At 47.2% G+C, this 15996-nt stretch overlaps 2 protein-coding genes across 3 annotated transcripts in view; one reads left to right on the forward strand and one right to left on the reverse strand.

Annotated features, from left to right (window-relative positions):
• DNAI1 (dynein, axonemal, intermediate chain 1) overlaps positions 1-2889 on the reverse strand; it is a 53782-nt gene extending 50893 nt beyond the window's left edge. Inside the window, exon 1 of the mRNA XM_012656020.1 lies at positions 2670-2889. Within this exon, the coding sequence (XP_012511474.1) occupies positions 2670-2717 (48 nt within the window). The 5' untranslated portion in view covers positions 2718-2889. The remainder of the gene's footprint in view (positions 1-2669) is intronic.
• A 272-nt stretch (positions 2890-3161) lies between these two features.
• FAM219A (family with sequence similarity 219, member A) overlaps positions 3162-15996 on the forward strand; it is a 49076-nt gene continuing 36241 nt past the window's right edge. The window contains exon 1 of one of the 2 annotated variants that reach the window (XM_012657188.1): positions 3162-3525. In XM_012657188.1, coding sequence (XP_012512642.1) covers positions 3466-3525 — 60 coding nt within the window. In that variant the 5' untranslated portion in view covers positions 3162-3465. The remainder of the gene's footprint in view (positions 3526-15996) is intronic. The other variant, XM_012657195.1, reaches the window with a different exon arrangement.

The raw sequence follows: 15996 nt of genomic DNA on the forward strand, positions 1-15996 counted from the left end.
ACTCCCCATCCAGGTTCACCCCTTCCTGTCTTCCAAACACACTCAGATGAAAATTTCCAAAGAACAGCTCAGGGCAATCAGAATTCATATTCAACTCATTTCCCTAGAACTTAATATATTCCAGGTATTGTGCTAGGTACAGGGGAATCAAAAATGACCAAGTCAGACATGATCCTTCCCATAACAGAGTTTATAGTCTAGTGGAGATATCACCCTATTCTGCCACCAGAAAAAAGACTTAACCCCTTATAGGAGAATGTGAAGGTCAAGCTGAGACTTTAAGAATGAATAGGAGATGAAAGAGATTTGTGGCTAGGTAGAGTAGAACAGCTGGCAGCAGACAGAAAAGATTGTACCAGGCAGGCAGAGAAAACAGCACTTTCAAAGGCCTAGAGGAAAAAGAGAGTGTGGATATCACTTCCCAGGAAGTGAGGGAAGTTCAGTTTGCTGGAAATGTAGAATTTTCACAGAGCAATGGTGAGATCTGAAGCAGGATGGGTAGCAAAGGCCAGACCATGCAGGGCCTTGCAGGCCATATCAAGCAAATTGGACATTGGGGACTTTATCCTGAGAGTAACAGGGAGCCACTAAAAGGTCTGATCAGTGCAGTGACATGAACAAATGGAGTTTAAGCTCCTCTCTATCCCCCAAGAAACCTGACCTTCCCTCACCACTATAGGCCTCTAAGTCCTACCTGCCTCCTCCCCGAAACCTTACTGCTGCTCTAACCTGCATGCCTCTCTCCCTTTCATCCCCAGGGACCCCATCCTCCCTTACTTTTGTATGCCTGTGTTCTGTCTTCCCCATTGAACTGAGCTCACAGAGGACAGGGACAACTTCTCAAACATCTCTATGTTTCTCATACCCAATTAGCGCTGACCCAAATTGGGCTTCACTGAGACAAGAGGATAATGAATACACTCTAGCACAAATCAGCCTTTTCTCAGACCCCAGACGCCAATATTTACTGTACTAAAACAACCCTTCCCTCCAGGGGGCAGTGCTGATGTGTTCAGAGCCAGATGACCCAGGTTTCTCTGCTTCCTGTCTGCTGTCACCTCTCTGCTCTCAGTGTAATTAGTCTCCAGTGTTTCTCCTAATGGACTAAAGAAACTCATCCCCAAGCCTGTTCAAGCTGCAAGTTGCTAGAAAAGACAAATCTAATCTACAGTGACAGAAAACAGACCAATGATAACCTGGGGTAGGCGGGGGGGGGGGGCAGTAGGGAGAGCTGACTGGAATAAGGCACAGGGAACTTCTTGAGATAAAGTATCCTATATCTTGATTGTGGTGGTGGCTCACAAGTACGTAAATTTGTCAAAACTTGTCAACATGTACAACTAAAATGTTACATTTTATTTTATGTAAACCAGACTTCAATAATGTTGATTTAAAAACAAACTGCCTGTAAATTAAGTGTCAGTGGTCCCAAACACAGTACATGAACTTCAAAACACAGCTCAACCCCAACATAAAACTAAGGCATGGCCATACAGGAATATAAGTCTCCCCATGGCTGTAGAGATCTAAGAAAGATAGGTCCATCTGCTATAGAAGGCCAAGTGAAAGAATCAGAGGAGCAAAGGCTGATGTGCAGGAGGCCAGACCAAAATATGTAAAGTCATAAATAGCATGGACACAGATTTGCTCTCCAGGCCTCAATATACCTAGGCTTGATTTACGTAAATTTAGAATAAATAAATAGAAGTCCTGCTTTACAGAGTTAGGAACTGCACATTAGCCACAGAGTGGTAATTCGTTAATGGTTTGGAAAAAGTTATTCCTGGAAGACTAAGTGGCTTCACCACAGAGAGCTCCTGGAGAAGCTGGGACTACCTTACCTTCCATGGTGATGCTGAGGAGAAAAGTAGAACTCTGGGCTCAGTGGGTTAAAGGAGGTGACTCTTGGGGTTTTTTGTGAGAAGGGATGACATCTGGCCAGGTGGCAACAAGGACATAATGTTCACATGGCTGAATGAGTCACAGGAGTGGACCAATGGCTCACAGGGAAGAGAGACATATGAGGTTGCAGAAATAGTTGGGGGCCAGTGTTTGTGTTGTGCAGTGGGGGTGGGGGGCAGGGATGGGAAAAGAATCTCTCTCCTCTTCCTCTTTGCCTGACCTCTCTCTTCACAAGTCTCCCAGCATAGAAAATCTGAACCAAATTTCTGCACATAATCTGTTCTGTGTCTCCTGTACAGTTCTCTTGCACCCCCTCTGTGGGCTCCCAAAAGGCAAGGCCTGGGTCCCCACCCAGCCCAGCTTTGGGCACACTGAAAAGGGTTGGACAAATAACTCCTTAGGACAAGAACGTGAGGGCAATGAGGGACAGACTGGCGGGAGTGAGCCTGGGGGCGTTAAGCAGGATGGACTGGTCAGGACGAGTCTGTGGAGCGGGTGGAGCGAGGGGATGGGAATGGTGAGAGAAAGACAAGTAGGAAAGAGGTAAGAAACAGCGGGTTAGGGGTAATATGGGAGATGAAGCCAGGATCAGTGGGAGAGAGCAGTTCAGAGTCACAGGTCAGTGGGCACACAGGCCAGAGGTCACAAGGGAGAGGTTAGGGGTCAACAGAAAAAAGACCAAGGATCAGTAGGAGAGGCATGGTCAATGGTCATTGGCGGCGAAAGTCAGAGGTCATCGGGAGAGGGCAGGTGTGGCTGTGCGTTACCTGCCTACGAGACGGTTTATGAGGAACCTTCGCAGAAGCAGGAAGCATCTCAACCCCTGGAGAGCCTACAAAACGCCCCTTCGCCTGAGGACAAGAAGTTTGTCCGCCTGCTCGACCACGCACAGGAAATTTGAACTCTCTTCCACTTCAATTCCCAGTCGCAGGGGTTCTTTGGGGACAGCTGTCGTTGTGGGTCCTTGTGCCCTTGCAGGATAGAATCGACTCCTCCCTGACGCGGTTACCCAGCAACCGACCAGCAGCCCAGGCGCAGGCGCCTCCGGCGCCCCCAGTCGGCCTGGCGAGGAGGCGGGGCTGGGAGCGCGGGGAGCCTCAATCTCCACTAAGCCCCGCCCGTCAGGATAATGAGACCGGCGGCCGCGCGTATTCGTAACTCCTGCTTGTGGGAAGGGCTGGGGTGCCCAGGCACCGCCTTCTCATGAATAATGCAGGACCCGGGCGGTGTCCCGGACCCGGAAGTGGAGTTGCCGAGTCACCGCAGTGGCTGAGCTGCTGACAGGAGGCGGCGGCGGAGTAGGAGGCGAGGCGAGACCTGCGGCTCGGCCAGGCCACAGCCGCGGTAGCGCTAGGGAAGTCCACGGAGCCACGCCGCCCTCAACCACCCTGCGAACCTCTCGCCCTCCGCCCACTCCTCCGTCCGCCCGGCCGCCTGCCCGGCCGCCAGGTCCGGGGCGGCCTAGTCTGCATCACCCGCCGGGCTCCTGGGGCCGCCGCCCCGCGCGGTCCCGTTGGCGTCCCTAGCCGCGCCCGGCCCCTGGCCCACTCGCCCGCCGGCACCATGATGGAAGAGATCGACCGGTTCCAGGTGCCCACCGCGCACTCGGAGATGCAGCCGCTGGTGAGGGGGCGGGCGGTGGGCAGGCCAGGGCCTGGAAGGGGCGCCGCTTGAGGAGGAGGCAGGAAATCAGGCCGTGGGGATTATGCGGAGGGGACGCCATCGAATGGGGCAAACAGAGCTCTGAAAACCCATTGCTGGGTGAGGGGGACTTGCAGGACAAGAAAACCATGGGAAATACACAGGGTGAGAGCAAAGGGACCTTTAAGGGTGGAGGGCACCGTCGGCGGAGGCAGGGCGCCGTCGGATGGAAAGGTGAGAGGCACAATGGTGCACACCGCTAGTGGAAGCCCATAGCCCCGGCTATGGCAAGAGAACTATTATGGGGCACCTTCGGCAGCAGGCCCAGGGGGCCGGGATGCGAAGTGGGGGGGCGTTTAGCCCTAGAGGCCTGTGATGCTTAAGGCGGGGGAGCAGTCAGGCTAAGAGAGACTGGGAATAGGCTTTTAGAAAAGGAGGGGCCTGCCTGCCTGTCCGCTGGATATGGATAGGAACACCAGGCCAAGTCCAGGGACCTAGTGGGGGTAGGGGATCGGTGCAGGACCTGGGAATTCCATTCTTTTCCGGAGGGAGCGCAGGCATTCCAGGCTGTGGGTATCTGAACCTGGAAGGACAGTGCGAGGTGGAGAAACGGGTACAGATGAGAACGCTAGAGGAGGTGGGGCCGCTCTGGAGCCGCCTGTGCCTACCAGTTCGGAAGAGCCCCCATCATCCTAGGCCTACGTGCCTGGAGTCCTTTGCTGGGCGCGGATCGTGCCGCCTGTCCGCGGTCCCGGTGTCAGGGAGGAATGATGTCATCGCTGCCGGCGCGAAGGGGAGGGCGACGCGGGTTCACCGAGGCCAGGACTAAGGGAGAATATGCCCCCTGGCCACCTCCCGGGGGGCTACCTGACTTGTCTGCCTGGCGACGCGGGATGGGAGATGCGGAGGCCTAGACAGCTGGTATAGAGAGAGGGGGAAGGGAGGGAGCACCCAGGCTCTCTTTGCTTTCTCCCCTTGGAATCCAAGAGCAGGAATTGGAAGAAGGCTGGGCCGGTTAGGAACCTGAAAGTGTGGATGCTCTATTCTCTGAGCTCTGCTGGAGCCGAGCTCTCCAAGTTCTGAAGCTTTGGGGCTCCCTAAGTCTCCTGCCTCTGTGTTAGGTGGGGTGGCCAGGAACAGGTTCTACCCTTGGGCCCACAGCCCCTGGCTGACAGGTGTGCTTTGTGGCTTCCTGGACAAGTAACCTCCCCATTACAGCAGCCAAGATGGCAGAGACCCATCACCGCCTCTATTCCACACCTTTTGGGGAATGGTAGAGAGAATCATTAGTAGCCACCTAGTAGGAAATAAGAGGATTTTCCCCCTTTTGTGGACTACTTAGTTCTAGAAACCAAAACAAAGAAGCTTTACAGAAGTGTACAATATTAAACTGGAGAGAGAGATGCTGCAGGACTTTTTCTTAGCCTGATGCCATCATTGGGTTATCCCGGAGCCAGAAAATCCTGGAGAGAAGTCCATTCCATAAACTTAAAGAAGAACTTTGGGCTAGCTAAAGAGAACTTTCCTTTCTGAATTCTCTTTCCAGCCAACCTGTCTTGTCAAACTAGATTGCCTTTCCAGTTCTAATCATCTAATCAAGAACCAAAAAGAAGGGTGGATGAAGGAGGAGGAGAAGGAGGTTCAAGTGAGCCAGGAGAAGAAAGCTATGAGTTGGTTCTCATCTCCCATCTGAGGTTCCTGAGAAGGGAGGCAATAACTGTCCAAGAAAAAGAGAGAAGGATTAGGCCCACCAGGTTCTGTTAGTTGTCCTTGGTGCCTCTGTTATCACCTGAAGTTCTGAGTAGTGGTTTGGCTCGGTGGAGGACTCCCAAGCTGTTTCTGGTCTGTGTGGCCCTGGAGTAGAAGTACTGGTGGCAAGGAGGCACTTAGAAAAACTGTGGCTGCCTTCAGACCTTTTTCTGGAGGGCTAAAGTAACCCCTGTCTGCAAGAGAATACTTTGTTCAGGTTGAGTAAGAGCCTTATGGAAATAGCAAAATAGTCATCCCCCATTTGGGGGACATAAACATTGCTCTGCTTCTGACCTCTGTCCCCAGGTTGTAGTCTAGAGGCACTCTAAAACTCCTTAAATTACCTGTTTGTTGTTGAGACCAGTAGAATCTTATGTGGTATTTCCCTAGGAACCTTCACTTTGGGGCATAAGGAGTCAAGATAGCATACCATGGGGGTAAAGGGCAGAAGAGAGGGCAAAATGGCTCTTTGTGAGTATTTGGGTAGATCATAAAAATTAGAATCCCAGGCTTAGATTCAGCTGTGACCTGTTTCATTTTTGCCATTATTAATTGAGACCTCTAAGTCTCTCCTCTTCCCTAGACCGTTTTCTCATTTATGAAGACAAATTATTTAAAGTTTAAACAATAGATCCCCCTCCCCATTCCAAAGACTATCCTAGAGACCTGATGCCATTGATTTGGCAGATTGATTCACCAAATTATTGAGCATCTGCTCTATTCCAGTTACTATACTAAGTATTAGGGACACAGTGATTAGCAACACAGACACAGATGTGGTCCTGCCCTCCTGGAGCTCACAGTTCATAAAAAGTTTATTTCTTTACTCCTTCAATGTGAGTCCCCTTGAGGGCAGAGCAGAGGCTGCCTCCTTAAGTCCCAAGGGAGTAGGTAAATGTTAGTGCTAGCATCATTGCCCCTTTCTGGACCAAGCTGTATGGATAGAGAGGCCTGTTACATGGGCTCCATAATGAGATAACTCTCTCCAACCCATAGTAGTGGGAAGGATCTAGAGGCGTTCCTTATTTAGAAAGATAAATTCTAGGGGAAGCACATCTTTTTTTTTTTACTTGAAAGAGAAACTGAAGCTTGGAAAGGAGGCCTGGGGGAGTGGCAGGAGCTGGGAGAGAAGGCACAGCCAGCAGATCTGGGTGTTTCCAAGGTGCTAATTTAAGCATTATTTCTCAGCTAGTGGGAGGAAGAGGAAGAGATCTCTGCCATGTTATTGCTGCTGCTGTTGTCACAGCTGCATGGAGCCTCCCGTCTGGGGTGGGAGTTTGCCTAAAGGGAACAGCTTCTCTCCTTTCCCTATCACACCAATTATTTAATTGGCCTGGCTGCATCTCAGCAGCTGAACCAGGCCTGGGCCTATCCCTGAGAGCTCCCCAGGGTCTCTTGCTGTCTCCTTATGAAAGGAATGAGAGCTCCTCTTAGAGACCTATCCACTGGGCTCCATTTCTGCTGTGTCTATCTCCCAGGCAATCCTGAGTGGTTTTGAGCACAGATACTCCCAAAGAAACTGCCAGGGATAGGCACACTTAGTGTGTCAGCTCTTTGTCCGAGCCATGCACCTCACTGATCTAAAGAAGCTCCCAACAGCCCAAGGCTTTCTTTTGAGCTGTTGGATCAAGTTTAGGCTGTTGTTTGTTTGGGTAACAGGGATAGGCTCTCTGGCCTTATTTTTTGCTCTGCTGGTTGGTGCAGCTGCACAGTCTATATCTTCTCTTTGGCAGCAATTGGAGAGGAAGAAATTTGTTGCAAGAAAAACAAATGGAGCTTTTAAGCACTTAATTGTGTCAGGCAACACCCTGCCTCCTGTGCTCTCAGAGGCCAAAGAGACTTAAAGAATGGCATATGGCACCAGACAGGGTCTCTGCACACTTGAGAGAAATGCTAGTCTGGCCTCACTGAAACCAGATTATCTGTTAACACTCTTTTAGTTCATGAGCATTAGCTATGTATCTACTCAGTTCCAGGTACTTTAAGGATACAGAAACAAGCAAGATCTCTCCAGCAGATGGCCAAGAGAAGGATGGGCTCACATGAGTATAGGAGGGTTTTTAGATACATATCAGAAAAGACTGGAGATAAATGGAGGGTGTTTCTGAGAAAGAGTGACACCTCCCTTGAGAGAAGGTGAAGAATGCCAAGGTTTTGGCCCTTTGACTACATGAGCTTGGAAAGGAGTTTCAGACTCTTACTGCCTCCTGTCATTCAGGGATGGGGATGGTCAGGACTGGACATTAATTCAGTAGGTGGGCCATAGTAGCTCCTGAAGGAGGCAGAGAGACCATTATAAAGATAGCAAGTAGACACTATAGAAAATTGACCTACGTGTATTCTATGGTCTAGGTACCTTAAATTGCCTCCTTGTAACCAGATGACTTTTCAATTTAAGGGTGGATTCTTATAGTAGGTCCATGTGGCTTGTAACCCAGCAGTATTTATCAGGCTCCTGGGGAGAGGCACACCTTTCCCTTCTCTCCCTTCCTGTATTGCAAACTGAGGATCAGGTTTGGCCAGGCCTTTAGCCCCTTATTACTCATCTCCTCATCTAACAAACACTGAGTAACAACCTACTCTCTGCTAGGTGTTGTGCTAGGTTCAACAACACAGAATCTTGCTCCAGGGACTTGCACAGTCTAGCACAGATGGAGGCATTATAGGATAGTGAACAATGCAAGAGAAGTAAAAACCAGGCCCAGTAGGACCAAAGGAAAGCAAGAAGGGCTCTTATGAAGTGATCAGGAAGGCTTCACAAAGGAGACATTGCTGAACTGGCCCTTGGAAGAGTACTAGAAGCTTGACAGACTGACAAGATGAGGTGAAGGCAAGAATTCCAGGCAAAGGGCACGGCAGAAGAAACTAAAGGGTGCATTTGGAATGAATGGAGTGTTGTAATTAAGGGACTAACATGATCAAATTTGAGTTTAAGTTATCATTCCAATGGTGGATGAGGGATTGGAGAAGATGAGATTGGAAGTTGGAAAACTGATACAGAGGTGGGTACTATAATCCAGCTAGGAGATAAAGGCCTGCACTAAAGCAGAAGCAGAGAGGAGGAGAGGACAGATACACAGATGCTAATAAGGTGGAATAGGCAGGATATAATGATACCTGTTTGGAGGTGGGATGGAGAGGTAGGCAGTTAAGGATGACCCCCAGGTTTGTGGCATGGACACCTGGATTGAGGAAGGGACTACTATCACTCAGGAAATTTAAGGGCCCATGTATCTCTTGGCTTCAGCAACTGCTATAATAATAGTTAAGACAGCCATTTTCCTGTGCTTTACTGCTGAAGCTACATTCTTGGGGTTTTAGGGAACCCAAGAATCCTGGAAAGCCAAAGGCCAGAGTGGTACTGGCCCCACAGCCTCAAAGGGGCTGCTGAAAAATGTGCTCTCTGCCAGCGAATACCTTTCCCCTACAACCTGCTTCGATGAATGCAAGAGAACTGGTGGCAGCAAGGACCCATAGTGGGTTTTTGTTGTTGTTTTTCTCTTTCCAGCAGTACTTTTCTGAAGGAAAAACAAAACCCTTTGTTGTCTGAGTGTTTTATGTTGCAGTTTCTGGCCTGGCCTTTTCCCATCATTCTGGTTAAAACTGTAGCTTTATTTCTGACTGATTGACTGAGCTGGGCCCTTTCACTGATTCCTTCTAGAATCAATGTGTGTGTTACTGCATCACCTGCAAGGGTCAGAATGGAAAAGGACATGTTCTTCCCTTTTCCGAGGCCAGCCTGAAAAGCTGCACTTGGGGTAGAAGCAGCACCCAGGCTACTATCTTACAGGCAAGGTATGCCAAAGGAGCAAGCTTCTGCGGTGTGATCACTCAGAGGTGACTTGGCTTCTCAGAGGTCCCAAGTACGGCCTCTGCAAGCAGGTGCTTCTGTGTTAACTGGGGTTCAGGCTGAGTCATTGCCAGCCCCCTGCTGCCTACCGCACTTTACTGTCTATAGCCCAAAGTGAACAAAAAGGAAAACAGAGGCTTCTTCACTCAAACCTGATTAGTCTCAGGGATCCTCTCCCCTCCTTGAAAGGGCAGAGGGAGCCTTGTGTGTGGAAAAGGAACATGGGAAATTCAGCTTCTTGGGCTGAGCTGCTTCATACCTTCCATCAGGCCTGGGAGAACTGGTACAGGAAGCCCCAAAAGGGGTGGGAAGAGGAGAATCTGGCTAAGGCAGATACCCAGAGGTGCTGGTTGAAGGAAGCAAGAGGTATGGCTCAGCAGGGTCCTAAGTCATTGTTTCTTAAGCAGGCTCTGGTGGGAATCTGGCTTTCTGAGTGGGAGAAAGGAAGGAAGGAAGCAGGGAAGGGAACCAGTCTGGATCTGGCTCTGCTCTGGAGTTGGAGATTGGCACATGACCCAAAGGCCTCACTGTGGTGCAGCTGAGTGAACTTCTGGGCTTCATAGAGGAACTCTGGAGTGGGGAAGTCATCTAGGAAGGAGGCCCAGAGGGTCTGGCCTGGGAGAGTGGGTGGACACAGGCTCACACGAGTTCCTCCCTAGGCTTTACATTCTCAGAAGCCAGTTCCAGCAAATCTGCACTTATATTTGTTGTTATTGTTATTCAGAGATGTCAAATTGAGGATCAGGTGGTTGTGATTATTGAGGGTCAATTTTAAGTTTCTGTGATGATGGCGAGGTGTGCAAGTACGTGCACAAGTAAGAGAGGACTCGTAGCCATGAAGAGTGTTTTCTGAATGACCATTCTAGACCTGAGAAGTATAAGTATGACAAAAGGCCATGCTCAGGCAGAAACAAGCCTAGCTATTGTGGTTCCTTGCTTGGTTTGCCTGTTTTGGCCACCAGACTCTTGGCTGTTATAAACAGAGTCTACCCCATCTATCTACCTACAACAATATCCGAAGGGACAATTTAAGATTTATTGGATTAAACTGTGGTGTGAAAACCATATATATTTTACTGTGTAGTTAACTTAAACATAATTACATATAAGCTATAAATGATTTATAGTTCCATATTAATTTCCAATTTTATCCTTATAGAGCAATTGGCGAAGCCTTTAGCCAAGCATGGCTTAGACCAGCATTTCCTATGGCATATTGTTAGGAATATTGATCTGTTGGGATACTTCACTGGGTTGTAGTGTATGGGAAACATGTTTGTAGTGTTTGGGAAACACTACATACTCTGTCCCATCACAATGTACACTAGAATTTTAAAGGCTCTGAGAAGTCCTGCAGTAAAGGAACCTTTTCAACTTTGTTTAACTCAATGTTTCCCAGCTTATTTAACTATAGAACCCTTTTTTTCATGTTATATCTGTTAACGTGAATCAGAACCAATGTCTTTCATGGAATACTTTTTGGGAAATTTTGGTTTAGAAATTATTCTCTGTTCTGATCCAGTCTAGATTTATATTCTTCCCAGTTCTTTTGAGCCTCTTTTATAACCCACACTATTTTGGCCTATACTAGTATCTAACAGGATATTGCAGATTTGTTTCAGGGACTGAACTTGTTGCCGTCAATAGGAAGTTCTTAGTGAACTTTGGTAAGATGCAGAAGCAAATACTAAGTGCCTTGTTTTTCTAATGATATTTCTAAGGAAGTTTTAGCTCCCTTATGTCCCTCTACCAAATGCTGGCTTGGTGCTTAATTTACTATTTTTGGACAGCTTTATTGAGGTATAATTTATATACTGTATACTTTAACCATTTCATCGTGGTGTGGATACCCCATGCCTTAGTTCTATTTCTCTTTTTAACCATGGGCTATTCTCTGTCCTTTTGTGCTCTACCAAGCAGTAGAGAAGATAAAGATTATTGTCCAGATCTTTTGTCAGGAAGAATCCCATCTCAATTGGGATTTAAGATAAATACCAGATTCCCAGGCTGGACATGGTGGCTCATGCCTGTAATCCTAGCAGTCTGGGAGACTGAGGCAGGAGGATCACTTGAGCTCATGAGTTTGAGACCAGCCTGGGCCCTGAGCAAAAGTGACACCCTGTCTCTACTAAAAATAGAAAAAACTAGCCAGGTGTGGTGGCACACAGCTGTACTCCCAGCTACTCAGGAGGCTGAGGCAGGAGGATCGCTTGAGCCCAGCAGTTTGAGGTTGCAGTGAGTTAGGTTGATGCCATGGTATTCTAGCTGGGGCGACAGAGTGAGACTCTGTCTCAAACAAAAAAAAAAAAAGAAAAGAAAAGAAAAAGAATGAGGAAAAACTGATTCCGAGACTAGGGATATCTCAATACTTCTTCTACAGTATCAATAAGTGTCCCCACTGTTAACAACAGCTCAAGAGGCATTCCTGCATAATCATTTTACACCCTCCTCCTCCATAGGCTATATAAAGCATGTATGATATACAGGTTTTATCCCTTATGCCAATGCCCAGTGATCAGTAGTGGCTGCCTGGAGCATTGAGTTAAGATGGATTCCGAGGCAGAGTCCTGGTTCTGTGAGAAAGAGTGACATGGTTGACTTTCCATGTCTGCCATGGTCTTCAGCAGGGGGAACAGCCGTTTTAGTGTTCTGCTTGCCATCGTGGAAGGCTTGAATCATCATAGTTATCCTGGGCAAAGAACACAGGAAAGGGAGATTCTTGGGGATGTTAGCCAGCTCAGCAATCTGTTTCACTGAGGGGCTGCAGTCTTATGATATGGCTCCTTAAGAAATGAATGGAGAAAACTGATCTTTTCTACCCTGATCTTCAGCATTGGTTTTTGAAGTATTCAATTAATATAAAGTTAAACATCCTTTGGAAATAGATAGGCCAGGTGAATGGAAGTAACCTTGACTTTGCTGAGCAGATAAGAGGGGGAAAGAGGCAGATTCAGGAAAGATCTCATGAATACAATATGAGAGGTTGGCCACATTTAAAATGAAATCATAAGCCCTTGACCAAAGGAGCAAGAAGTGGTAGGCTACGAGAAGAGATCCTTAAGCCAGAAGTTACTGAAGAAAAAAGGCCCTACCATGGGCTATATACATCCTTAGCACTCTTTTCCCAGGCTAAATCGGCCCTGTTTTTTTACGTTTATCATTTCCTGGAGACTGTTTTCCAAATCCCCCAGTCATCCTAGCTGTCCTAGAGGATACTTTGAGTTTCTCACCTCTGAACCTGGACACAGACCTCTTCATGTGATCTGACCAGCACAGATTACTGTAGGGGCTGCCACTATCCACAATATTGATATTTACTTATCTATTATTGTCAGTTGAGATTTCATGATCGTATTTAATAGCTGTACCTATTGTTACATTAAACTCGGAACATATTAATATCTGAAATAGGGTCTGAAATAGGGTAGTCCTTTGTTTTAGCAGTGTAAAATTGAGACAGAAACCTAAAATCACATCTTGAGCTAGGCTTGAGTAGACAAAAAGCTTAAGGTAAGTCCACCAGAAAAGCCACCAGAAAAGCTAATGTGCTGTTAGGCTGCATTAATAGAAACATAGAGTTCAGGTCCTAGAAAGTGATAATCTTACTCTGCCATATTCTGCACTGGTCAGCACTACCTGAAGTCCTACATTCTGTGCCGATACCATTGTTCAAGAGAAAGGTGGCCGGGCGCGGTGGCTCACGCCTGTAATCCTAGCTCTCTGGGAGGCCGAGGCGGGCGGATTGTTTGAGCTCAGGAGTTCGAAACCAGACTGAGCAAGAGCGAGACCCCGTCTCTACTAAAAAAATAGAAAGAAATTAATCAGACAACTAAAAATATATAGAAAAAATTAGCCAGGCATGGTGGCGCATGCCTGTAGTCCCAGCTACTCGGGAGGCTGAGGCAGAAGGATTGCTTGAGCCCAGGAGTTTGAGGTTGCTGTGAGCTAGGCTGACGCCACGGCACTCTAGCCCGGGCAACACAGTGAGACTCTGCCTCAAAAAAAAAAAAAAAAAGAGAAAGGTGAGTAGAATAATGAAAAGAGTCAAAACATCAAAGCCATGTCACGTAAGAACAGTTGGAAGAACTGAGGTATTCAACCTCAGTTGAATAAAACAATCTCAAAGAAAGCATTTTAAGGTTTTCAAATGCCTAAAGGTCTGGGCTTAGGAAAGGAAAGGTTAGACTTACCTGTATTATCTGTAGCTTCATAGGGAAGAACTAGGCCCAGTGGGTGGGAGTGTGAACGTGCTCCTATGTCCCATTTCTAGTGGTAGCAGTTCTTAAACTGGACTAGAGACCAGGGCACCTGGAGGACACATTGTTCTTTGCAAAATGCCACACTCTTTCCAAAGTAGGAGCTAGGAACAATATTCTATCAGTAAACATGGCTCTATTATGTGTGTGCAATATAAACATGTCCCTAAAAATCCACTGTGGTACTTAGCAATGAGCAGTAATTCTAGTTTTCTGTTAATATGTGTTTGCCAATCTTTCCTATATTTCAAGGCCTCTCACAAAAATGCTATCTTCTTCATACATCCTTTTCTTTTTTTCAATGAGATGCAAACTCTCCATTTTACCTGTCCCATGGCCCTAATACATTGTCTTTGTGCAAAATTTATGGGTACAATTGTCTTATCCCTATCTTAAATTCCTTTTAAGGTGGATGAAAAGATATTTCCAAAGCACCTGAACCACACCTTGTGAAGTACATTGGGAAAATCATTTTTGTTCATTTTATAGATACGCAAGCAGACTCCCAGAAAGTTACAAAGACTTGGCCAGTACCCAGCTAGAGGTTGGCATGGCCTTGACTAGAACCCAGGTATCCTGACTCCCAGGCCCATGATATTTCCTTCATAACTTGGGATCTAATTAAATTCTACATCAAGCTTGAACTTCTCCACTGGTTTTTGAAGCATCAATACTCGGCCTCAAAGCTGGCCATACTTTCTACCATTCAAGCCAACTTTTTTTCTAGCTCCAGCCTTTCACCTCCTTTCATCTATTGGCACCTTGAGGCCTCTTCGCCTCTTAAGATTTCTCTCCTTCTCTGCCTATTGCACTCTTATCCATTCTTCAGAGATCAGTATAACTCCTCTTCTCCAGGAAGCCTGCCGTGACTATTTTAGTGAGCTCTCAACCAATCCCAAAGCCTTTATAACCTCGAGCAAATAACTTGATATGTACAATATTATGGTTTAGGGTGTCCATTTTAATATTGTAAGTATTATCACCCCAACTCCCCTTTTATCTCCTTGGCAGATAGCTTCTGCCCCCAGAGCTTACAGCCTGGCGAAAAAAAGACTTGCTCTCGTGAAACAGAACTACAGAAGAATACAGCTGGCTCCTTTAAGAATGAGTAAGAGTGGAGAGGAGGTTGGGAGGCTATCCTAAGGAAGGAAACAGTAGAGACCCAGAGGGGGATGAGTAGGAGGTAGGAGTTAGTGAGTGGACTAGAAGGTACATGTTGAGGAATTATGGGAGATTTAGGGATATATGGGGTCGGGGCATTCATTCATTATTCAAAAAACATCTATATGCTATATGCAAGACACTGAACCGACACAGGGAATAAAATGATGAATAAAGCAAACAGGGTCCCTGCCTTTATGAGCTGGCAATCTGGTGGGAGAAAAAGATACCAAATAAAGCAGAATAATAAATTCTTCTCTCACATTACAATAGAGATGTCAAGTAAGGCTCCTATGAGAAAGTGATGTTTGAGTTCAGACCACAGGATAAGAAGGACCTTGAGTGCTCTGACAAGGAGTGACTTGCTTCTTGCTCCCCAGTGGGGCAGGGGCTCCCAGCTGAGTTGGTAATCTGAGTCCTGTACAAATTGGCCTTTCTCCATCCTCTCCCTGTGCAGCATTAGGTAAGTGTTCAGACATAGTGAGGGACATAGGAGGGCCAGTCCAGCCCCTCTCCCACTGGTAACAGACCTGGTAACTGTGTTTATGACTTTGTTGTAGGACCAGAGAAGTTATTAATAGTTATGATCTTTAATATTTAATGAGCAAAAAACTTAACTCTGCTGATAAAGAGCTCCTATCTGACTCTTCCAACATTGTATGACTTTTATTTGTTCTCTTGGAGATGGAAAAAGTATTTGGAGATCTTAGAGGAAAGGAAGAATGCCAGCCTGAATGTCCTGTTCTTGGTTTGTCAGGCATGGGGTGTTCTCCTTACCACAAAAACCAAATGTGTAGGTCACTGTGTCTAGGGGCAGACCTGCCTCTAGCGGGAAAGCTAGTAGGCACACTGGCATGAAGATTGCAGCAGCTGGTGAGAGGGGCCTCCACTGGGCCTCCTGTGAATTCTGAAGCTGTTCCCTGAGGATTTTAGCTTCTAGAAAGTCCTCTCTGCTATCAGCTGGCCTGCTGTTTCTAGCCCTAGCTTAGAGGAGACCATAGACTCAGTGAAAGGCCGAATGGGGATAAGGATATGGGGAAGTGGTGGTGGCTAGTGGTCTGGGGAAGAGGAGGGAGAATTATGTGAAGTCAGGAAGGGAGACCAAGTTGGAGGGTGGTATTTAATGTAGCAAACATTGGCACCAAAGGGAACCAGTCAGGAACCAAGATTTGACCATCTGTCAGCCTTCCTATCTCCTTCCTGATGGAACCTCATGTTTAACATCCTTCATTTGCCAGGGGATAAGATACAGCAGAGAGGCAGTCTCAGGAAGCTCCTACAAGAGGAATTGGTTTGAGTATCCTTGAGGGGCTGGGGAGATCAGGATGAGCTAGCAAGGGGAACAGGCCTCAGGGCAGGAGCTGTGCATAGTGGTGGTAAGAAGTTGGCTGGGTACATCCTAGCTACCACTTTTGTTATGACCTTTGGCCAGCCTCC

This window comes from Propithecus coquereli, unplaced genomic scaffold (genome assembly GCF_000956105.1).
Source record: "Propithecus coquereli isolate 6110/MARCELLA unplaced genomic scaffold, Pcoq_1.0 Scaffold114, whole genome shotgun sequence".
NCBI lineage: Eukaryota > Metazoa > Chordata > Mammalia > Primates > Indriidae > Propithecus > Propithecus coquereli.